This window comes from Mycetomoellerius zeteki, unplaced genomic scaffold (genome assembly GCF_001594055.1).
Source record: "Mycetomoellerius zeteki isolate Tzet28-1 unplaced genomic scaffold, Tzet1.0 scaffold168, whole genome shotgun sequence".
NCBI classification, from domain to species: Eukaryota; Metazoa; Arthropoda; class Insecta; order Hymenoptera; family Formicidae; genus Mycetomoellerius; species Mycetomoellerius zeteki.
In genome coordinates, this window is record NW_017256633.1 from 1,177,169 (window position 1) to 1,202,765 (window position 25,597).

Genomic DNA, 25,597 nt, shown 5'->3' on the forward strand with positions numbered 1-25,597 from the left:
AAAGCAATTCCATTTAAAAAAATGATCATGACCTTCAAATAACCTTGAAAATCGAGTTCAAGGTCAAAGTCAATGATACCATTGCGTGTCCCCCTTTGCCCCCTGCAACTTTTGTCTGAAGTATTTTTTTGTATTATGCCTCTATTTCGAGATATTTCCCATTATAGACTCATTTGGTCCACCCTTTATAATTGTTGTGTTCTTAAAGTATAGAATTTTGGTTTTTAAAGTAGAGGATTTGTGTTTTAAAACAGAGAATTTGTATTTTTGAAGCGGAGAATTTGTATAACTAAAGCAGAGATCAGGGTATTCGCCTCTCAAAACAATTATCTTTTAAGTAATGGTAAAGCGTTACCGTTACCGTTACTGTTACTTGAAAAGTAACGATTTGTTACTTTTTCATTACTTTTTTTTATAATGCTAAAGTAAGTTATTAGATTTTAAAATTACATTAGCTGATAATTAATTTAATATTAAATGTGAAATAAATATATATATATATTCAAACTTGAAACTTTCTACTAACTAGTTTGTATATATAGAGCAAGTTTTTCTCTATATTAAACTTATCTACAATTTTATTAATTCTTTATTTTACTTAATATTGTTATTTTAATGTACTCATTTTTAAAAGAATTTAAATTAAACAGATAATAGATTAAACATTGTTTTTAATGTACCCTGGTGAAAATAAATCGGTGAAAACTTTATCTCAATAAATCTATTTCAGTATAATTCATAATGAAATGAGTCAATTGATAGAGATTTCAGCGATTTTCAGCGATTCATTTCCACCAGGGTTGCTATTATGTGTATTTCAATATTTATTGCCCGTATCAAAAATTTACAGTATATATATGTAATGTGAATTATATTAATATTTTCAATGTTGGCAGTGTCTATTAGAACAAAGTATAAGATATTAAGTACAAAATATTTTTTAAGAAATTAAGAATAAATTATAAAATAAGAAAATAATAGGAAACTAAAGTAACGGTAAAAGTAATGGCTAAATTCCTTACCGTTACTGTAAAAATGTAACGACATTATCGTTACCGTTACAGATAGAAAAAAGTAACGATTGTTACTGAAAAAAGTAACGAAAACGGCGTTATAAGTAACGCGTTACTTCTCAACCCTGCATATATTATTCATCTAACTGTATCATTAAGAAGATATGTCTCAGCGTAGGATTTGAGAAATAAATTTTTGATCTAAAACTTTTCTTATTACTTTTCTTTCTTTTATGATATTTTAGCGTATCTACTGATATCTTAGCGTACTTACTGATATTTTAACGTATCTACTGATATTTTAGCTTTACGCCTAAGAATTCTTATATCCCCTGATAGAAAAAATTTCATGTATTTTTTAAGCAGTTACTAAAATTATACCAACTTTTAGTAACTGAGAAGGAAAACTACTTAGGATTCCAATCAGGATGTAACGCCTTGTTTGCAATTACTGCATACAAAAGTTGCGTAAAAATCTGAATCCATTTATTCTGAATAGAAACACAACAAATAATGAGAGAGAGAGAGAATATTAAATTGATTAATAAGCAAACCAACTGCTCATGAAATGGACAGAATAAAACTATCAAGTTCTTGTCCATTTCCTACTCATTGTCAGTATTGGCACAATTAATGAGAATACAGTAATATTAAATAGTAACTGGATAGGATTTAGGAAAATTGCTTACATTTCTACCAGGGCCTAAGAATTTTCTTTTTTTATTAAACTTGCTCCTCTTTTATAAGATTCTATCGGATACACGACTTCTTTTGGCCATAGCAGTTAAGTATAGCTCGTTGGTATCAATTTGACATGTTTCCCGCGATGGAAACGGCGGCTAATTCGCCAGAACGGAAACGGTCTTTTACCTTAGCCACGGCCGAAAAAGGACCCGACCGCTCGCTCTCAGACGCACGTCTTGTGTGTTGCAGGGATTGGAACGCGACGGGCAACGTACGCGTGCAGGAATCCTGGCCGACGTGAACGACTCTCGCCGCGACAATGTCGAACCATTCCACCACCGAAGGATCAGGCTCCTTGATTGTTTCGCGCGCTACGGTGAGTCTTCCTTCAATCTTGAGAAGATTAGATCAAGCGAAAGAGAATCGAGCAAGGCGTGAAACTTACTAGACACTCGAGATTGATTCTGCTAGCGCGCGAAAGGTGTTCCTACTAGGTGTTCTTCGCGAGGTTCACGCGAGATTGGGAACGCGTTCTACGAGAAATTTGAATTCGATTTGTATTAATAACGTCGTCTTACGTATTTGTAATTGTCTCGATTTTCTTTCTGTGCTTACACGAAAAGAACGTTTTATTAAAATATCTAAAAATTTAACTAAATACAGATCTGAAAATAAATCAATTTGATGTCCTACATAATATAATTATTTTGATAGTCCAACAAAATCATTTTCTGATCTGTATCTAGCTAAATTTTTAGATACTTCAGCAAAACTGTTCTTTCGTATGTCATAGACCAGACCACTAGAAGGGGAGACAAAAAGATATTAATTTGATTTTATTTAAATTATTTGTTGTAAAAGCTCAGCTCTGAAATACAAAAATTTACATAAATGTTGCATTCTTTATGAACAATCTCGAGATCAGATGATTAATTGAAAGAATTTCGTTTTCTTCTGATTTTTTCATTTATAACGTTTTGCTAACGAGTCCGTCAAGCCGCAAACTGCTCGAATTTTAATAAACTCGGTAACGACCGAGTCAACCGTTTAAACGACGATCTAGGGCGTGACAGTGTTGATTTTTTTTTCATTCGTCCGTTAACGTAGAAAGTCGCTTTTCACGTGAGTACCCACGCGAACGGCAAATCGACTCTGGAACTCGATCGGTGGTGGTTTGTCCATGAAAGTATCGCAAAACACCAAGGATCGTTTTTTGCGCGTACTTTGCGCGCGCGTTGCACCGACTCGCGATCTCTACGACAAACGCGATCTTTATCGGCCGCTTAATCGATCCATCCTATCGATCTTTGCAACGAGCCGAGAAAGCTCTCACGCCGTGACCGATCCCGACTCGATTCCTCGCGGCTGGCGGATTAAATCGGGACGCGAATGTTTTGCCCCAGTTTCACTTGACAGGCCGATCTGCACGGTGAGTTTGTTCCGCTCAGGCAAACTAGGCGATTGGCGGCTTCGATAGTCTGCCGATCGATCGATCGATTCGCTCTCCGGATCGCCAAAATCGAACAGCTTGACCCTCGCGATCGGCCGCACCTTGTCACCGATCGTTCCGCCATAGCAGTCGCTTTAATTACAAAAATAAGTCAATGAGGAGAAAAAAAAATCGTACGGCGAAAAAATTCTTCGCGCCATCAGTCCCGCCGCTCGCAAGAACGAGCCTTTCGTCGCGCTCAAACGAGTAAACTCGAGCTTTTACGCCTCTCTCGAGAATACCTCCAACGCTCTCATTTCGACATCGCTCGTACGCACGGCGAGAATGAGTCGTTCTTTAAGCAACGTCCACGAAGCAAATTGGATAGGCGGAGCGCAGTAGTCGGGAAAGTACGTGGAACTAACCGATTTCGAGCTGATCCTCCAAGATACTCTAAGATCTCCCGTGACACCCATAACGTCGTACGTTAATTGATAGTCAACAATGTACTAACGTGAAGAAAAGCCATTTTATATTTTTAGTTGCTTCTACAATCTTGACCAAAAATATATCTCCAAAAGTTGTTTTGTATCTAACGAAATTTAAAAACAGTTTTATTGAAAAATGATATTTATTTTTATAACAATTTTGATATTTTGTTATTTTCCTTTGAATTTTATTATCGCTTTTTCCAAGAACATGAAATAAATTGAAGGTACTTTATATTTATAGCCAAGACTGTATTCTATTACTCGGCTTGAATGAAAAAGTAAAAAAAAAATGTTATGAAACATTTATTAATAGCACAAAAATAATCATTTAATTCTTCGCGACATTTCAGGAAGATACATTTCGAGATGATTTGATATAAAATATTTCAATTTTCAATCAAAATTTGATTCGCTTTCCAATCCCAAATCGCTAACCGTTCTTGCGTGCATATTGAAGCGCAATGTAGTATCGTGCAGGCGATTAAAAATTGAAACGTCAGGTGGACGGCCTCCGGTCGATGGGTTCGCGCGAGGTACGTGCCGCTCCGACGGGTATCCCGAATTTTTTCAAGAGGGAAAGCTTCCTCCCAGGCGAAGAGGGGAATGCGCCCCGTCATTCCACGGATCTCCCCAGCCCGGGAACCTCGAAATGGAACCCGAAGTCCTCCATCGAGGGTGACAGCTATGAAATCGTTCGTGATTGCTCCTCTCACTTCGCAGCCCCCAACCTTCGAAGCTCTACCAAGCAGTTATCCGAAGGCACTGTCGATCGGTTCTTCCGCAGGACTTCTTTTCTGTTGAAAAACACGACGAAAATTATCTCTGCTCAAAATAACCTTGATATAAGTCCCTGAAATAAAATCGTTGAGTGAAATGATAATGGAAGTAGTTTAACATAAGAAAGAAAAAAGGGAAAAAAGGTTAAAATATATATATTAAGCGTCAACTTTTGTTAATTGCTTTGTAAAGTTGTAAGAAAATGTTACATTGAAGTTAAAAATTTATGATTCGTTGTGTACGTTTGATGATTCGAATATTTATAAAGCTTTTAATAAATATTATGAGCGTCTATCGCATGCTGCGAGTTTTCGCAGCGCGAATCGCTCTAGGACCTGCCCAAATGGCACGACTTATTACGCCGATAATCGATTCGGCGGATCTGCATCGCAGCTCGTTCCGTGCCGGCGATTTTTCTCAGGTGCGCAATAGTGCTGATTCATGGAAACAGGAGAGAATATAAGGGTAAGGAGGCAGCCGTGGAAGGTACGCGCGGTCCTTCGGGCGAGATTAACACGTCAAAGACGACGCGCCCTCTCTGTCTCAGCAGTTGCCTTGTAATTCCCGGTGGATACAGGACTAATGGGTTATTTCAGGTAATTAGCCGTGCGACGTCGCCATTCCTTCCACGCGAAAGGCCCTTGCTCTCTTACTTTGCCCTTTTCTGATCCTTATTCGCCCGATTTTCTCGCACACATACGGGACGTGTCGCCGTTTTTTATCCCAATATCGTAGGGTACTGGGTAGGATGGACGTATTCTCAATCAGCCAGTTGATATGCTCTCGACGATTTACTTTCACACTGTACGGCTAGCCGTTAATTCACGAGAACGTTGTTGCCGGCGTAGGCGGGGCTAGTCGAGAGGGTAAATTGCAACAGTCATCGCAAAGCTCTGCGCCTTTCACGATTGCAACACGCTGTTACGGAGTTTCGTAGTCAACATTGGCGAAACGGCGGGTGGATAATGGCAAATTCTGCAACAGGCGCAACAGAATTCGTGACTACTAACCCTTCTTGAATCCAGTTGCAACGAGCGTTACTCCGTGTTTTGGCGAGGATTAAGATTGAGAAATGTTATAGCATGATTTGGAGAAAGTTTATTTCCGCGTAAATAAATAAAATTGCAGGAATTAATGAATCGCCACAATTTCTACATGTGTGTGATAGGTCTGTTTTTTATTCCTGTACTAGACTGCACTAGAAAACAGACCTATTTATTGCATTATTGTATGGAAAGATTTTGCTGAAGTATCTAAAAATTTATACATATATGAAAATCATTTTGAAGAATTATCGAAATAATTATGTAAGAAATTAAAATATGATGAAGAATGCCGTAAAAAAGTTTGACAATCTAGCTAATTTGAGCGGCCTAATACAATATAATTAAACATAATTATTTTGAAAGTCCAATGAATTTATTTTCAGATCTGTATTTAGCTGAATTTTTAGATACTTCAACCGTTTTTTCCGTGTTATTAACGATAATTTAAGTTTGATCGATTCTTGTAGAATTCAACTTCAATTACAGTCAATTAGATTTTTAATCGGAACGATTAATTTTTGTCGCGCGTGAAAGGCACGAGTATTGTGATATGGATTCTCGATCGATAAATAATATCGCGATCGAGCAATTAAATATGATCGCGCGACTGCGAATTCGGTAATTACAGCACTAATGATGGGTAGCTCGCGACAGCTTCCTTCAAACGGTGGAAGAAGGTCCGCTCGCTCGCGCGCGCGCAAAAGAGTATCGAAGACGCAAGGCGAGGTAGATCGTCCAAGAAATCGTCTTTGCCGAGTCACGCTGTGTAACGAACTTCAGCTGGGTGCTAGTTCGAGACGAGGCGAAGCCTCCTTTCTCGAATCCGAATCGCGGTTAGCCGTTTCGCTGCAACGCAGAAGAAAGAAGGTTATAGAGGGAAAGATCAAGGGTCAGTTTCGTTAGAAATGACATCGGTCATGGGTTTTAAAAAAAATTAAAAAAGACACATGGTCCATATATAATTAACAGGAAATCTGTTTTCCTACGTTCGCCAGCATGTTGAGATTCGACATATTTTATCTTGTCGTTCTCTTCTAGTGGTAGATAAATGCTAATCTCGAAAATAACCGAGAAAATTACCTGAAATAAAGTTTGAAAGAATTTGTTTCCACCACGTCGTTTTTTCCATCATCTCGAAAGAGGAATGATGAAGACGATGCTTCTCTCTTTCGGTTCGCCATTCCTTCTTTCACGCACGGGGACTCATTCCCTTCTGCCTTCGTGGACGTTTCGCTAAAATCGGATCTCCCGATTGGATCTTGCTAAGATTCCTCAATGACAGCCGATTAAGGACGATTCGCTGTGAGAATGGGAACGAGCGTCGGCGAAACGTGGCGGGAACGGCTGGGGTCTGCTTCGTTAATTCCTGATTTTCCTCGGTCCGCATCACTTTTTAATTGACGCCAGAAATTGAACCAGAGAACGGCCAGAGCGCTCTGGCTGGCCGCGCGTCCGTTCTCGCAGAGTCATCCTCTGCTACCTCCCCGTCACCTCCTTCGCCTCCCCCTGAATCATCCACGCTGATTCTCTTCGTCCAGGATCGGATTAAGCTGTACGTAATGTGGAAGATTATACTGTCATAAGATTGCTCGCGACGTACCTCGTTATTATTCGGGATATTTGCTTATTACATTAGGCGAGAGTTTGGAACCGTTTTGCCAACGTTGCTGGAACGAAATGATGATGTCATCAATTTTCTTCGCGAGGAGAATTGAACTGTGAGGCATTGGTATCTTTGTAAACTTATTTTCGTAACCTCACATACTTCGTCTTCTTTGAAATCCAATAATTTTATTTAGACTAATTTCTCTTTTTTTTTAATAAAAAATATAATTAAGTAGTAAATGTGAATTCAGCGGAGAATGAAGCAGATAATTTTCGCCGATTGACTCGCTTTCATCTTACTTACTTTCTTCAAGAAAGCCATTACTCTCGTACAATTTGTACTCTTCCTAAAACATGAAATTTCCTATTCTTGTTATGCATACATGAAATAAATTTTCATGTGTCACGTAAAGTTTACTTTCAGCGATTTGTGATTTTCAACGATTTGTGTTTCATTCAAGAATCATAAAAAGTTCACGAAAAAATTAAAAAATATGACACACTGCTGTTTCCAACGTAATCATTTTTTCCGTAAAAACAGGAAAGCGGTTTTCATTCTTCACGAAGAAAGAAAGAAACTACAAACGTTCCCAGCAATACCAAACGAGGTAGATTTTTGGATTTTCACACTAGGTTTTTGCTTTTCGAAAGACCCAAGTCAGCGCTTGCGTACCGACGGTATACAGTTTCTATCGACTCGCCAGGTGTTCCAGTCACGTGTCAGTTTCCGCTTGTCGGTTTCCAGCTCGCCGAGATGCTGCCAATGACACTGATCTTCGTCCCACCCCCGCCCGTCACGCGCCAGTTCGCCTACCTTTTCCCATCCTTCGCGTTTTCCGCTTCTGTCCTCCGCCCGCGAGAGCTGCAACTCGCGCGAGCGGGTGTGCAGGAACGATCCGAACCAGGTCTCCACCTGTCGTCTCGCGTCTCTCCTCGGTGAAACCAATGTCACCTCTCCGCCGGACCGACACACGCGATGTCGCCGTCGCGTCGCGTCGCATCTCGTCTCGTTTCGTCTCGTCTCGTCTCCACCTCCGCCTCCTCCAGCAGTCGTGGCTGTCATCGGCAGGAGCTCTCGACTCGCGTAAAAATAATTACACTGAAAGAGAGGATTGGGTACGAATTGCGAATCTTCCATACCTTCGCTCATGGCTTTCCATCCTTTCGACGACCATTGTGAGGTTGAACGAACGAACGGACGGACGGCTTAATAAGCTCGGCACGTCGGAACGAGTGCCGATAAAAATTTATCCGCCTCGAGTACCTCTCTCGAATCGTCTCTCGCAATCGTGTCCATTTTGAAACGTCTATGATTCCTATTTTAAAGAATGCAGACTTGGAACTTGAATATATTGAAACGTTTTCCGCCATAAACAAAAATTAGTATCACGCTTATTTTATGGGGACAATTGGCATTAGAACGAAAAAAATAATAAAAAAGTTATTGAATTTATTACGTAATTTGTAATATAATTAAATACATTAAGGATAAGAATATTGTGTTAATAGAATTTTATACGAATTACTATTCCGTATAATACTAACCCTAGTACACACAATGTGTTGTTCGTGTTTGCGTTAATTTTCATTACTTTTACAAATAAACAAAAATTATTAAATGATTCTTACATATATTTTAACATCCTTAGAAAGAATTTGTAAAGTTGTGTATTAAAAAGAAAGAAAAGTAAAGAGATCATTATTTAGCCAGATGCTCCTAGTACTTCTAAAAAAATGCGCAAGAATCCATCGTACTAAGGATTAATTATATTTGGATCAAAATATTAAGTCGATTCTGAGATTTATTATAAGTTTTCCGTAGCTTGTGATCAATTGTGCGCACTTTTTACAAAAGCGAAAGGCACTTACAAAGAAGAACAGATCGGATATCGAGATAATTATTCATTATTATTAACAGTGTGATGTACACGTGGCGCATGCACATGAACGCGAAATGCGGATAGAGAAGATGAAAGCTCGTGGGACACGCGGGGGTTAATAAAAAAGCTCGCGAACGCTTCGCCTCGACGCCCCCGTGACAAACGATCATCGATTTGCGAAAACAGTGGCTCGTTGTTGTTGTGTTTTTTTTTTTACATATATATAAATTCTCAAAAGACCGCAATTGCAATCAGTAAGTTTATATTACCACTTCGTCGACGATGCCACCCTCTTCATCAACGCGGCAACTCGTCGACGGCCATTTATACATTCGGTTTTTGTTCGTCATTTACAAAAGCGGCTCGTTATCCTTTTTTCCCCAACTTTAAACAACTCTCATCGGCGTAACAAGTGTGCCATTGAATTTTATCGGCGTGATAAATACATCAGTGTCTTGTGACTGCGACAACTGATGTTATTTTACGACAATTGTTGAAATTGAAAGGTGTCATACTACGATCACAAGGAGTGCTTTTGAATTTAAATTATTTTTTTTCTATCCGCGAGATCGCTTTGATTGTTTAATTAACATTCACGTGTTGATATATGGTCTGAAATGCCTTCAAGTCTATTCTTAAGCTGCGTCAAAATGTATGTCTAATAATACTGTTTGCTGTAATGACGACAAATGTACATATATGGGATTAAAAATATAATAATTATAAAATAGTTTATTCAATTATGTAAATTAATTTATCTAACTATGTACATTAATTCTACGTATAAAGCTTGTTACCTTAATAGCTAGTACCATTATGTTTTTCTCTGAATGTAATTTAATGTTAACTCTACTTATCTTTTTAATCATTTGAAAGTAACTATAATATTTTACTTCCTAGACTAAATTACACTTACTTGAATTGTATATTAAATTGTATATTAAATTTGAATTTTCAGAGCCTAATTTATATTTGTCGTTATTATAAAATAATAATTTTAGGAGACTGTAAACAGATTTGATAAAAACGATCTGTTTATTTTTCTAGAGCCGAGCCACTGTGCGCACTGTGCATCGAGACGCTGCCGCGCGGAGCTACCCCAGCCCAGAACCAGTTATGAACATATGATTAAGCTCGTTTTAATAAGTTTTTATGTAGACCTTACGCGTAAGGATGTATAATAAAAATAAGTGTTGAATAAACCAGATACGTTGAGACAAATGACCATCGATGATTCTATTACAATAAGTACGTAGCTGCTGCAAATTGAACTATGTTTCACGATTGTTGTATGACGATATCGTAACTCAAAAATCGTGATAAATGAAGATTGAGGCTTAATAGACTCCTTTCTATAACTCTTAAGTGTCAGTATCGTTATACTTATACATTGCGTTTTTTTATCATGTATAAAACGACAATGTAACGACATCGGCTGCTATGTCGTTAAGAATTACAGAATAGAGGCTCAGGTAGAAATATAGTGAAACGTTATGATCGAAGCTATGAACAAGAAGTGTGAAGGATTATGCTCCGAGATAAGTTAACTATGTTCGCCTCTTAACTTCTCTAATTACAGTCGGGCGGATAGTGTTACGATCTCACCGAGATTTGAGATTATCGAATGAAAGAGAATTAGGGGAAGACGTCATCAGATGCTAAAATAAATTCGCGAATCGGTATACCTCTTCGAAGAGATTACAGCTTCTCGATAGAGATCCGCCATGTTCCGGATAAAGAATGGCCGACCGCGTTTAATTTTCTGATGCGAGCGACGAGGGTCGACGAAGGAAGGGCGGATCTTGGCTCGTCTTCTCTGCCAACGTCGTCACCGTAAAGATCAGAGTATGGCTGCTCCGGAAACTCGCGTGTAATTTTAAGATCTGAACGAATATTCTGCGATGAAGTGGCATGATAAAGGACATCAGCAGATTTTAAATGAAGATTTATAATTTTCTATTAATATTTTTTGTTTCTTTTTACATTAATTTTTAACACATTCATAAAGACAGATAATTTTATATATTTATATATCTATATATTGTCTTATAATTCTCATATTGTTATTCTTATTGAAATATCAATGAAAATGTAATACCACATCGATGACTCTCTGTTACATTATCAGATGTTACAGAAATAGTTATTTACAATATTTTATACCTTTTTAAGACAGACTTAAGAATGTAAGAATTTTTTAGTTTTCAGAGTATTTTTTTATAGAGATATTATACTATTAGATATCAAAGAAACAATGATAATCCAATCCTTTAAGTTAAATAACATTTTGTTATTTCTAATTTCCATGTCACAATGTAAATCAATCTCCATTTTTGTAGTTAATTTCAGAGTATAAAAACAACGTCCACACATATTAACGTACGTCAAATTAAGTCAAATTTAATACATTTTTGTTAGTTAAATTGTTTAACTTTAATGTTTTAGTTAACGACATATTAACGATATATAAAAATGATAAAAAAATAATAAATTGAATATAATTTGATATTATGAATTTAACAGTGTAGGATGCGTTTACATGAAACTGGCGTTATACATTTCATTTTATGATAAAGTCGGCGTACATCTTCCGTGTTCTCGGTTTATCGTTCGATAGAACCGAGTGGGCCACTCGCGATCTTCCCGACAAAGGCGAACACTCGGTAAATATAAGAAGAGAAGATATTGGCCCGTCTTTTCCATCCAGTAGTCGTCACCGTGGAGACGACTGGTGAGTCGTGGGTGTTCTCCTGAATTCTCGATCTCGGAGAATCTGTCTCCTACATGGACGGGCGAACCCTCTCCGGAATCTAACCCACCCTTGCCGTTGCGGAGGATCGCAAGGACGAGGGTTGCCGGCGAGGTCTTGCCTGATTGGCGGCTGTGGACTATCGACCAACTCGAGACCAGCCCTTTGTTTTAGCCACCACCCTTGGCAGTATCGAGGGTATCCAACTTAAAGTCGGGTCATTGAACGTCCATGAAATTTCGGTTGACTTGTTCTATAAACGATGAAAAAAATGAGAAAATTATATCGTGAGAAAATATTGCGTGAATTTTGTATGTTTTTCATTAAATAAATAAGATTAAATTATTATTTGGTTTTTATAAATTACTATTCACAGATATGAACAAATGATATCACGATATATTGAGAGATAATATTAATGAATAATAAAATAATAAAAGAATAATTTAAAGAATGTCATAAAATAACAAGCAAGAGAGCTTCTTTATTTCGGAAAAATTATGGTATGAAGATCTACGGCCAAAGAGATTGGCGATCACATACGCAAAGTCGCACGACGTTAGGTACAGCAAAGCGCATCGTACTTGCATTCTCGCTTGTGGATCGATGATGCAGCACGTGCTGCGGCCTTGTAATACACTGCGTTCACCTGCATACCATACGTCCCTACTGCACCTCGGCTGCTTAGCATAATTAGTGACTGATGATTAACAGGCGTGCATCAGCACCGGGTAATGGCTTAATTAATTCGCGTGTGCTAATACTGTCTCGTCGCGGAGATCGGCTAGCACCTCGCAATTTCTGCTGCTCCAATTTGAAATTGCGCACTTGTCATCCATATAACTACTATCTTTTCCGAGGATACTAATTGTCGCGTACTTTGCGTACTCTTAAATCTCTGATGAGACAAAACGTCAAGAGAGAAGAATGATAAATTCATCAGTTTATTATTTGATACAATAATGTAAATTTGATTAATATATTGAATAGACTCTTATTGTTTTACTTAATCTTTGGATATTAATTTTTTTTTACTTTTTTACAAATAACAATCAATTAAATCTAGAAGTGATACAGTATTACTATTAATACTTTCTAAAATTGGAGTGAAATCTCATCTTAAAGAGTGAAAATTAAGCCAGTCTTGAAAAAAAGTGGCTTAATTTTCAATCTTAAAAGTAAAGGACAGAATTTTTATTTGTCTTTATCCTTTTATTTCTAATAACCACTGAAAGCGCAGTTCAATAAGTACTTCATTTGTACGTAAAATTTACAAATAACGTTTTAGGGTTAAACAGTTTAGCGTTCAGGATTCATTTTTCCGCGATGTATCCGGAATCGGATTACGATCGATTTTCAACATTCGCATTTTCATAATGACATTCGGAGCGATGATATATTTAGAGCATGTCACATGATGTGATCAGCATGGCGGCTTAATTAACATCGGCATTATTTTAATTGGCTGCGGTTGTATATCGAATATGTATGTTTCAAATTGTCCTTAATATAGCATACGTACAAGAACCCACACAATCGTATACGTGCACGCACGAGAAGTGTTATTGTTAGATCGGTAAAAAAGAAGAGGGAGAGAACGTAAGAGGAACACGGGGCGAGGCCGAACGTGGCCGCTCGGCTTAGCCGTCAATCAGCCCTATCTCCCTTGCCAAATTACTGTCAAACGCAATTAGAATTGACGTGGAAGGCTGGGGCTAAATCAAAATCGTGAGGTAAACCCCCTCGATAACGATTTCAATCCCGGAGGCTATGCTCAGTCGCAATTTTCTCCCGCCGCTAATTAATACACCTCGTATCGTACGTCAATTCGACAGTTCTACCTCCTCTCTCTCTCTCTCTCTCTCTCTCTCTCTCTCTCTCTCTCGCCTCTCACCTCTCGCCTCTCGCTTCTCTCTCTGTTTCTCCTTTGTCAGGCCTTCACCCTTCCCTTCTACCTCTGATTCATTTTGATATACGGCGACCATCGACGAAAAAGAGGAAGCTATATTTGGAGGTATTTTGATGATAGCGAAATGCGTGAATCGATATTCAGTGGATATATTAATGGAGACGGATGCAAATTCGTCACGAATCGGTAATTGAAAAAGAGTCGTGCAAATTAGTCACGGTTGAGCGAAAGTATACGAGTTGTACGTACAATGCTGTTTGCTGCAGAACGCTCGGAGTTAATAATTTTAACGAATTCTCTGCACGATCATAACAAAATCAACGTACAAAGTGTGCTTAGTTATTCCAATCTTTACGAAACTAATTTTAAAAAATTACTAATATTTTGTAAATGAATTAGTATACATTTAAATTTGCATCGATAGAAGCAATACTTGTGAGTTTTTGCAATAGCGTTTTACTTCCTGTGTTTTCCTTTATTTGTTCCGTTTTTCACTCTCGAGAACTCGTTGGAGAAGAAATTGAAGTCTTGCGAAGGTAAATCTTTCGTCGGGTCCAGGCTAGAATTTCTTTTTTCTCGCTCGCCCCCTTTTTCCTCCGAAGGAGACGAGATCCTCTTTAGAGGTAGAATGATATATATTAAAGAGATGCTTTTTGGCAATAAACAATCGAGCAACGAGGGTCGGAGGCAGTTAGGTGGGGCATTAGGGTGAATTATTCTGGCCACCCAGCGTAAAAAGACCGATGAATCACGGGAGTAACGGGGTTCTTGCTCTCCCGATGATGTTGTATCTTGTCCTACGGCCTCTTAAACTCGACCTTACGACAGTTTCGTCCCTCATCTAAAATCTAACACGCTCGTTCCTGCCTCTTATCCTCTTGGTACACAATATAATAATGTGAAATGTTTTCTAACTTCATTCTTTTCATATATATATATATTTGACAAGTTATTTTTAGATATACCTATGTAAACAAAATAAGAGATCAAATTATTAAAGATCAAATCCATTATGTCAAATTTGTAAAAAATAACTTCATGCAAAAATAATTATGATAGTAGTGTAAAACTATAGCCATTATTCACACGCGTAGTTTATATACTTATTTCGATTATTTTTGACATAATATAATAAAGAAAAATTTTAAATATGATGTATTGTAAAAACAATTTTATACACATAAGCAATACGTAGTTTACATATTTATTTCTTTTATTTGACATCTTTTATAATATACATGAAAAGAACGATTTTCCTGAAGTATTTGAAAATTTAATTGGATACAGATCTGAAAATAATTTTGTCAGACCATCATAATTATTAAAAAATATTATGTAGAACGTTTAAACATTAACGAATACTGTCATTTAAACGTTCTACATAATTATTTTAATGGTACAACAAAATAATTTTCTGATCTGTGTGTGTATCTACACGGAGAGAATTTTCTTTTAAAATTTACCCTGAAAATATGATAGTTGTGGTACAATACAATATTTAAAAAATTTTTACCATGCATTTCAATAAAATTAATCAAACTTATTTTATACTTTATTGTAGTTTTATTAATGGATGAGAGAGATTTACATTAAAATTCTTCGAAATATAATGTTGTCCCACGACTATCATATTTTTTCAGGATAAACTCTAAGAAAAAATTCACTCCGTGTATAATTAAATTTTTAAATACTTCAGTAAAATTCTTTTGGTGTAATAAAGAAAAGTTTTACCTTCGTTCATAAAAATTAGATTTCTAGGCATAGTAAATGCGCCATCATTCCCAACGCGACAGCTGCAATTGCTGCTGCGATCCAGCAGCCATGCTCTTGTGCATCCATAAATACGCGCAGGATGTTCGTGTAATCGTGAGCGTTCGTGCATATACATATATGTACACACACACGCGCGCGCGCGCGCGCACACGCATGCACACGTACTGCCACCAGTACCGTATTACCCGGGGTCGGGACTTTTTCATTACGGTAAGAGCCGATTGCATTTTTTTACGTCTCCCAACGACGAGGGTGTCCAATCTGGAGAATCGCGTGGAAGGAGGGCCATCTAATCACGTGTTCCTGGCAATCGTGTCCTGCGTCGATCCTCGCCACCCCCGCTCTTCGAGCGGCCACCCTTTCATCCCCGCACCAGCGTATCCTCATCCTTGGACACAATCCTCTTCTAGAGAGAACGAAGAGCCTTTTATTCGTTGGCTGTAGGGACGACTGGGACGCTGTCTCTATCTCTCTCATTTTCTCTTTTCCTCTCCTCTCTCTTTCTCTCTCTATCTTTACGTGATCTCCTTTTTTTCTCTTTTTTCTTTTTTTTTGCACCACACAGACCGCCCTTTCACTATCCGGGGACGCCTCTTCAATCGGGCTTAGCCGCCCGGCGTAATTAAGCCGCGATTGAAAATTAATCATCGGATCGATTTCGTGCGTCGGCGTCGATTGCGATTCCTCTCCGCGGAAGGAACGATAAAAAGGAGCTTCCTCTCCCCTTCTCTTCCATCAGCTCCCAGGATATCGGGGCGAACGCCGGGAGCCGGATGAAGGTGAAGGTCCTTTGATCTCGCAGGGCATCTCTCCTATCCTTGTCTCTGTAGGACGCGCAAGCTCCTTGCGCCAATTATCTCACGCCCACGAGAATCATTATTTTTGCGTTCCATCAGTAGTGATTTATTTCTTACCGCCTTCGTCGCGTCTTGTTTCCTCGCGTAAGAAGATTTGCGTAACGATCGTGACCCTATCATTTCTGGGCGAACGACGGCAACTCGACATATCAGAGAGAGCATCGAAGCACTAAAAATAAAATATGCTCATTGAAAACCATTGATGTTTTTCTGAATGACTGCAAGATCCGAGTATTCAATGGCGAATTGCAGTTTCTCTACTTCTTATGATTTTTTAATTGATGAATTATTAACAATATGTAATAAAATCGCCCCAGTGTTTCCATATCTAAAGAGCATCGGTGTTTTTCAGTAAACATTTTTTTAACACGTAATTTATTTTTAATTACAAACACAAGATAAACGCGAATAATATTTGATTGCAGTGTATATATAAGAATAGTGATAAGTTCCCATTCTCGCATTCAGTGAATAATTCGATATGTGCTTAATATCACGCATAACACGTGACCATAGAACGCATAAACCATTTAAAATTAAAATACTGAGGTAAAAAATTATTTCATTTTTCTCTTAAGTTTGCAGTTTCTCCACTCTTCCCTAATCCTTTTTTTATTTTTTAATAATTGAATTGATGCGTCTGTGTTTATCGAATATTGTATTTAGTTCCAATTTACTTGCGCTTGTAATATCTTTATGGGAGACATTATAATCGAGAAGAGATTATATCATTGTCCAATTATCTTCTCCCTCATCAACGTAACGAGGCCGCGGAGAGATTTTTGCATGCCACGATTTCATCATTATCTGTTGTCGCATTACTTATTATCCATCGATTTTAGTGAAAGTTCAATGTACTCGCCGTTCTCGTATTTACTTGTCCCATATCGTGAATAATCGATCGAATTCACCTATCCGGAAGGGAAAATTGGAACGGCTGACGACGGAAAGAATTAAAGACTCGTCCTTGTCGGCAGTCTTCCAGCTTCCAGCTCCGAAGCCGAGCCCGGGAGCTCAGACGGTCGAGCGAGCCTCGGTCTCCTCTTCTTCCTCATCCTCGCGAAATCCCAATAATCCGCGATGAGACACAGATTGAATCCATGGACGGTGGAAAAAAGCGCACGAAGAGGAGAAGAAAAAGGAAGAATGAGGAAGGGGAACGAGGAGGGGACGGAATAGGAAAGCGCGGTGCCGGGAAAGGTAGAAAGAAAGCTACGCGGCAGGAGAAGAAAATTGGAATCTTTCTGGAACGGAGGATGATAAAATTGCGGATGGTCAGGTGTTACCGTAATCCGGATTGAGACGAGCTGCGGCCGAGTGGTACATGCACCTCGACGCTATATAACGATATATATACGTACGTATTGTACATGTATCTACCTCGGTTTCCTCGTGCAGCATCCACGATCTCATCCTGAAATGTCAATGTACCTGACTCGCTTTCAATTATAAAGAAAAGTCGTTGTATTTTATCGGAAAATAAAAATACTGGAGTGTGTGTGATATTAACTTAAAGGATGCGTTAAGTCAGATTTTAAAATAATACGTATGAAATTTAAATTGGTTCGATAAATCAAACTTATTAAATTTCATGCACATACTATTTTAAAACCTAACTTACAATCGAGTTTATATCACTCCACAAATAAAAATGCCGAGTTAATATATTCTCACAGTTTTCATGAGAGATGAAAAAAAAATTAAAAGTAGGAAGTAAAAGATAAAAGAAATATCCAAAAAACTAAGAAGTAACCGAGAAATTAAAGAGATTCATATGAGATTTATAAAAGGAAAGAAATGCGGAGTACGAATCCATTATCGTTATTAATTCGAGAGGTTTTGTTATTGTTGCGAGTGCATACTTTAATGGCAAACGCATCGGTAGACGGTTGCATTGCTGTCTTTGACAAACTCCGTGGGGGAACCGATCCGTGTAGACCGATTTAAAAAACACGACCGACCGCTAACGGCCCGCGATTATTTTAATTCAGCCAGATAGGGCGAGCCCAGAGAGCGGGACTCGTAATTTGTTTCGAGATCGTATCTTCAAAGTGGCTCGTAGTCGGCATGAGGGAGGGAATATTCTCTCTCTGGTGCAGGATGAGGAATAGGACGTCCTGGGCGTGGGTCGTCCGCCCGAGAGAAGCCCGCATAGAGATCGCTGGCAGAAGGACGAAGGGAGGAGCCCTAGGACCGTCTCAATCTGTCCATTCCTCGTAATCACCGACGAAACGACCCGGGGATTGGTAGCCATCCCCTTGTCTTCTAGTATCAACTTCAATATCTTTTCCTTTTTTTATCCTATGTCGCGTGTATAACGAATTTTTTGAAAATACTTAAATTAGCAACGTTTATACAAACCTCTTAAATATTTCAATTTTAAGATCTTTTTAAGCCTGCATGAATTTTGGGATATAGTATTTTGATATACTTAATATTATATTCCAAAAATATGTCTGTTCGTACACTGAACCAAAACTGTACATAAATACAATAAAATATTTATTGAATTAATGAAAGTTGGTCCAATGAATTCTCATAATAATTTAGGTTATAAAATTATTACTAGAATTTATTGCAAGAGTGCATGAATATGTAGTTATTGTATCAATGAATTAACTGGACATTAAGTCGGGCATTGATTAATGATCGTTCATTGGATCAAAAATGACCAAAATTTTTTTCAGTATATATATTTTTGGAAAAGTTTTTTCTTATCTTAACCTACTAATGAGCGCGCCAGTGTACACAAAACACCATAGAATAAGACTGAAAATTCGAAAGGTTAAAGCATAATATCGTCAAATAAATATTATGCGATGAAAGTTTATGATATTTAAATGATCATTTATTTAAAAAAAATAAGTGTTACATTATATTAGAAAATGAATTAATGAAAAAAAGTTTTATTCGCTTTCAGTCATATTACAATTATTGCAAATAATAGTTGTCGTCGAATGTTTTTTGCAAATAAAATAAAAACATTTGTTGCGATTGAGGGTGCTGGTTGTGTATTTTCGCACAACTTGCACCTCTCTTGCTTTTTACCGGCATTGAGCGAGTGTATGTCCTCCATAGGAACATTTTTCTAAAATACGTTGATGTCTTAAAACTCGATTCTACGTAAAAAAACGATACGCTAATAGAACGTAATCTTTGTCAATTGATAGCCCGAAATACCTGAAGAAATATTTTCGGAAATTAAGACAGAAAAACTAGATTTTATCTGTATTACCTTTATAAAATCGGCATGCGCGCTGAAAGATTAAAGATACAGTTTCAGAATTTAAAAACACCATTTAAAAGAACTAATCGTAACTAACTGTATCAGAATTTAATGCATTTTCTAACTAATGCTTTTCTTATCAATAAGAACTTGTCAGTCACTCTTATTTTAAATTTCTTAGTTTTAAGCGCATTAGTTATATCGAATCCTATTAGTTATATCGAAAATAGCACTTACACACCGACGATTTACATGTCATTGACACTACAATATCTCACTCACGCATGTCACATATACTCATAAATTTTCGTATAACAATTACGTTTTAATTAGACGTCTAACTCCAATTTTAAAAACTCCACACTGTTTCTTCATGCAAACTACTCCGTGAACTATTATTTCGTAAGGATAGATTGCACAGCTTTTATGTGAAGCAAATGTTACAACGTGAGTGACGTGACAGCTCTGGAGCGCCATATTAGACTAACAATAAGAAATGGTAAAGAAGATTTCGAAATTTTTTATCGTTTTCAGCATAGACACCATCTCATAGATACGTATTAATTCGTATACTTTAATCCTGGATAATGATTTCCAAATCAGTAAGAGAGGAAAAAAGTAATTGTTATACAAAAATTATATGGTTTTGTCGGTAATACAAACGATTTTAGGATCCCCTTAGAAAAAGATGAAGAATAAGTTGTAGGTGCTATTCCGTCAGTTTCACCTTTAAAGTAATATGAAAATTTACAACGTCAAACAACATCTCTTTGCATGCTTATAATTACATACAATCATGATTGCTCCCTGAAAGCATAAGCACAACCTTTTTAAATGTTCGACATGTGCTGCTCAGAAACATAAACATTATCACGAGAAATGGACGAAAAAGCCCCCCGCTTTACACTGAGAAAAAAAGTTACACAGTTGATTCAACTAAATGCAGCGATCACGGGCTGTCAAGCAAATATTTGTCAATTCAAACAAATAACATATTGACATGATTAACGTATATTTAACTTAAATATATAAATATTTGAACTAAATAATCCCTACGAACTAAACGTAGATATTTACTCATATTAATTTTTTTCTCAGTCCTCAGTCTAGAATTAATCTACATTGCTGGAAACAAGCATAAGTATTATCAAAATTCTGAGTAGTTGAGTCATTCCTTAGATATATAGATACTGGATTATTCTACGATATGACGTATACCAGAATCATATATGAGTAATTTTTCGAGGAAACTTTTTCGCGCGTTTCCTTCACGACCGCCGCCGAGGCGAGAGGATCGGGAGGTCAGGTCCACCACGCTCGTTCCCGTATCGTATATCGCACATATCACGTCGAAGGATCGGTGTAAGCCGGTAGCGCGGCCTGTTCCCTCTACGGCGCGGATACAGCGGTCCAGCCGCAGCAGCCGTAGCCACATTCGATGCGCACAATTAATATCAGGCCGTATCTCCGATCTCTCATTATTACCTGGCGTCCACCGATGCGTGTGGGTGTCAGTTGTTCCCGTAGGAACCGAACGTCGCGCGTGTGTGCGTGCACGCGGTAGTACGGTGGTGTACGCGCGTATTGGTACCGGCTACCGTACACCACGGGACACCAGAGTCGACCATGCATCACCCTAACGAGCCGGGCATCGCGTGCCGATCTGTATTAAGGATTTATAATCCTCCGGACGCCGGAGAGCTCCTAATGTCCTGGCCAAGCGCGAAAGATTTGCCTATATGTCCACTCGCGCGAGCGATCGAGGCGGATACGAGGAAGGCAGGTCCTCTGGCTGCTTCTTTCCTCTTCTGGACACATGGAACAGGTGGGCACACCCACGTCGAATTTTTCCCACGTGCGCCCGGTTGGTAAATTGCACGTGATTCGGGCGTGAATCATTGGGTAGAAGTAACGTTTTAAGTAATACATATTAAGATGTATACAGTGGCTGCCAAAAGTTTCCGGTCAACATATAATTTTATGGTAATTTTTGTCAATCTGTTTTTAATTTAAATTATAAGTACCTATATATTTTAGAAAGTATCGCGTTGAATTATTTTAGTAATGCGGAGTTTCAGATTTTACTCCGCACGGAAAAGAAAAGTTGTCTCTTACTCAAACTTTCTCAAGCTGTTAATGCCTGTTTCCAGCAATGTAGATTAACTTTAATCTCGATTCAATTTACTCTCTATCTTTTTCTTAATTTTAGAAAAAGATGAAATTAAATTGAACTAAGATTAAAGTTGATTTACATTAATGAAAATGGGTAAAAAGAGTTAATTTGATTTATTGCCCATTAATATCTGAGCCATCGTTTGTCGACAAATACGTTGAAGCGAGAGAAGTTTATTCAATTTTAATTACATACATAACTTCATTTTTGAATTTTTATATACGTTATCGCATTCATTTTAACATCGCATTACTTAATAGCGTTATATAATACACTAAAATACTTTCTCGTACATGTCTTAGCAAGTACAAAATCAGTAATCTTTAAGATAGGGGAAAGTTGCTGAATGCGTACCACTTAACCTATTTTTTATTATATTTTTCATTTGGCACTGTTTTATATGCAAATGAACATTAGAAATTGTAGCTTGAGGTTTTGGACGCTTATTATTACATGTTTAACTTTCCACCAATAACAAATTAATTTGTTATAAATCTTTTTGTAACATGCTGCATTATATATACACATGCTTTTATCGTATTTCCTTTGAAAGTATTGAATTTATGAATGAAAACAGTTAAAAATATAAGATTAATAAAAGAAATCATTAACTAATACCTAATAATTAATTAATTACCTAATTTTAATAATTTATTGAAGAAAATCAAATATTTTATAATTATTAAATAACAATAATAAAAAAAAGACACAAAAATTAATTTGCTTATATTTATTTTTGCACTTGATATTTATATTTATATCAATTATTATTTTTATTATTGTCAGTTATCAGTCTTATCTTTTAATGGTACGATTTAGGAAACTTGACGAATTTTGTAAAAATATCGATTTAATCTTTACAATGGTTGCAAATATATATGGTATATACAGTGAATGTAAAATACTCTACAATAAATCTTCTTTTATAAAAATACAAAAATTTATAATAAAATTGGATGATCGCGTTGTTATCAGCTACATAAGTTGATTAAAAATTAATATCAGATGTACTTGATTTTTTAAAACGCCGCTAACATCCATAAAACAAGATGTAGGCTATTATATTTTTGTCTATATTACTCATTTCTCATATATTTTATATTGTTACTAAATATTGCCTATATTAACTAATATTATAAAATATTGATGAGTTACGATTTAGGCGACCAGTACGCATTCGGCAACTCTCTCCTACTATATATATCGCATCTAGACCAACATTCGAGAAACGCGTTCCGATCTCCCTTCCTCCCGCCGCCTCCGGAAAGCGTGAACGTGCGTAGCTCCCAAAGACACGAGCAGCATTCCGGGGCTAAGCACATATTAATTAGGCGGCGTGCCGGCAGGAAGGCATAACTCCTTTGGGGATGGTTCGAGGCCGTTGCACGACGTCGGTCGTGCCGCGGTTTCCGAGTGTCGTGTTACCGTACCCCATCCCGCGTTGCTGCCTGGCGGGCAGGGGCCGGGGCCTTTCCTTCTCTCCTCCTGTGCGCGTCCGTAGGACCCGCGGGTGGCCCCTAGTCCCGGCCGTACGCCGTCTGGGATCTAAGGCCCAGTACGTGGGCTCTCGCTGAGGAAGAAACCGAGCACGACGCTACCGCCGCATTAATAACACTGGTAGCCACTCATATGTTAAACGTCCACCCTGTTATGCTCGCCACCGCCGCCGCCGCCGTCGCACAGTGGCGGTCACAGAGAGAGAAAGAGAGAGAGAGAGAGGGGGGAGGGAGGGAGGAAATGCCGTGGATACGACCTACCCACCGTGGCGTACAACTCGACTGCGGTTCTCGCACTTGCGATGCAGATCAGGCGCGTTTACTCAGCTAAACGTAGTCACGCAATGAATCAATCGCGCGATCTAAATTTTACACGATGAAATTATTTTTCTGAAAATATATTTTCAGATTTTTCTTCAGATCCTTTAGACATCATTATTCATTCCCATCTTTATTTCGGAAGTTTTTTTTTCCGCTATTTTATGTTTGCGATATTTAGTTAACATTCGTGCGATAATGTTTTTTGAACTTTAATTCATTTTTGCTATTTTCGTACGATTATGGTGTGAATCTATATATCTCACAAATCTGTTGAAATATTTCTGTTACAGGTATCAGTGGCTGGAGAAAACACGTTACGTGACTCTTTGAGATATGACTCGAAATCGTGAAGAATATTCTTAAATAAAAATTTAAATGATACACATTTATATATTATTGAGGATTATGAGACTTCCATGTGCTTATATGAGGCAAATAATAATTGTTATTATTATAACTATGTATGTATAAGATCGCACACAATTATCGTTATTCAGCATCGTCAATTATCATTATCGCACCTACAGTAAGTGCAGGCATTTGAATAATTCATGCCGCTCGCTTAAAAGCATTTAAGCGCGCTGTTCACTTTTTGGTAGATCGGTATGCATAAATAAGAGAAAATTTCTAGAAATATGAGAATTCAGATAACTCTGTTTTTCGCCATAAATCACATTTACGTCATATATATAAATGCTAATTGCATATAAGATAATTTTATAAATTTATCTTATTTCCGAATACTCCTTAACAAAATAAAATATAATACTTTTATAAATCGAGTAAAAAGTATACTTAAGATAAAAATAAGCAATTGTTGGGTATAATATTTAAGCTTGAAGTTTTTAAATAATTATATAAAATATCAAACTGATTTTTATTTTTCGACAGTTTTCATGTAATATTTTTATTTTCGAAAGTACCCTTTCTTTTTTTTTAACAATTAACAATAAATAATAATAATGGCAAAAAATTACAAAAAATATCTAAATAATTGTTTAATTAATCGGTAGCAGCGTCGAAATTATAGTCTCTTAAAGATAAAGCGGGGGATGCTTCGAGACCTCACCGTCTCTCTTCGGATTCTAGAACATAAATAACGGAAGAAGACGGAACCGCGGTGGGGGTCCTCACGCACCCCAGGAGAAACCCACGAAATCCAGAGTGCTCTATTGTCGATTAATTATCGTGAATGCCTCCGTGAAACTTCAACGTTGATCCCCTATCTCATTGCTAGCGATTTGTCATTGCATTTTCTCAGGGGTTTATTTTTGGAATACCTGGCTTGTGAACGAAATATTTTATCCCGAAGTGCCCCACAGCATGCAGTCTAACTTAACAAAAAAGGATTAACCGTGTCGTAAAATTAAGATATATTAAAAAATATTTTAGTTACATTGATTTTGCGCTTAAGCAGTTTAAAATAAAGAAAGCAAATTTTTCTATGAAAATGTCTTGATATTTTCTGGAAAATTGAATCATATAGGTGGCGATATTTAAATTCGGTATATAGCGATAAGCAGAGAGAGGAGACCGATGCACTGCAAAATGATATTTATCACACCAGTTCAATGACTTTATCATAGAAAGGAATTTCGAGAATTGCCGGAAGTATCGTCCCAATATATCGATGCTTCGAGACGTGTTCTCCGCTACTGAATGCGGAGCGGAAGTCAGTAAATTTATGTGGAATTCGTTTACATGTATATGGATCTGATGTGGCTGTTTGCAGTGGCAGGTAAGGCATAGAGAAAGACGAAGAAGAGAGTAAAGAGAAAGAGAAGCGAAACGCGTGCAAGGCGAAGCCATCTTGCGATGATATGAAACGATTTTCCTCGTGGTCGAGGTGGTGTTATCAGAAATTGAATATGCCATGAGGAAGGGAATCGTAAACATATATATAGAACCGTACAGGATAATTTAATGCCTTTCGCGCTATTTTATGTTGTTGTGCTATTGAAAAACAGCACAGTGCTAAATAATTATGTCAAAATTTATTTTAATTATTACGGTTTGGATTAAATATATCATATATAAATTGTTATCGATGACATTATGCACATTATTGCAAGCAATAATTTTCAAAATACATAACCACATTTAATAAATAAATATTAATTCCCAGGCTTAATTAACTATGTCGAATAGCAAGTACTTTATAAGCACGT

The 25,597-nt window shown here is 37.4% G+C and overlaps 1 protein-coding gene across 2 annotated transcripts in view; it reads left to right on the forward strand.

The window, feature by feature from the left end:
* Nucleotides 1-10,137, forward strand: part of SoxN (SRY-box transcription factor soxNeuro) — a 117,340-nt gene extending 107,203 nt beyond the window's left edge. The window contains exons 3-4 of one of the 2 annotated variants that reach the window (XM_018445916.1): nt 1,947-2,073; nt 9,973-10,137. In XM_018445916.1, coding sequence (XP_018301418.1) covers nt 1,947-1,998 — 52 coding nt within the window. In that variant the 3' untranslated portion in view covers nt 1,999-2,073; nt 9,973-10,137. The remainder of the gene's footprint in view (nt 1-1,946; nt 2,074-9,972) is intronic. The other variant, XM_018445917.1, reaches the window with a different exon arrangement.
* The last annotated feature ends 15,460 nt before the right edge of the window (nt 10,138-25,597 follow it).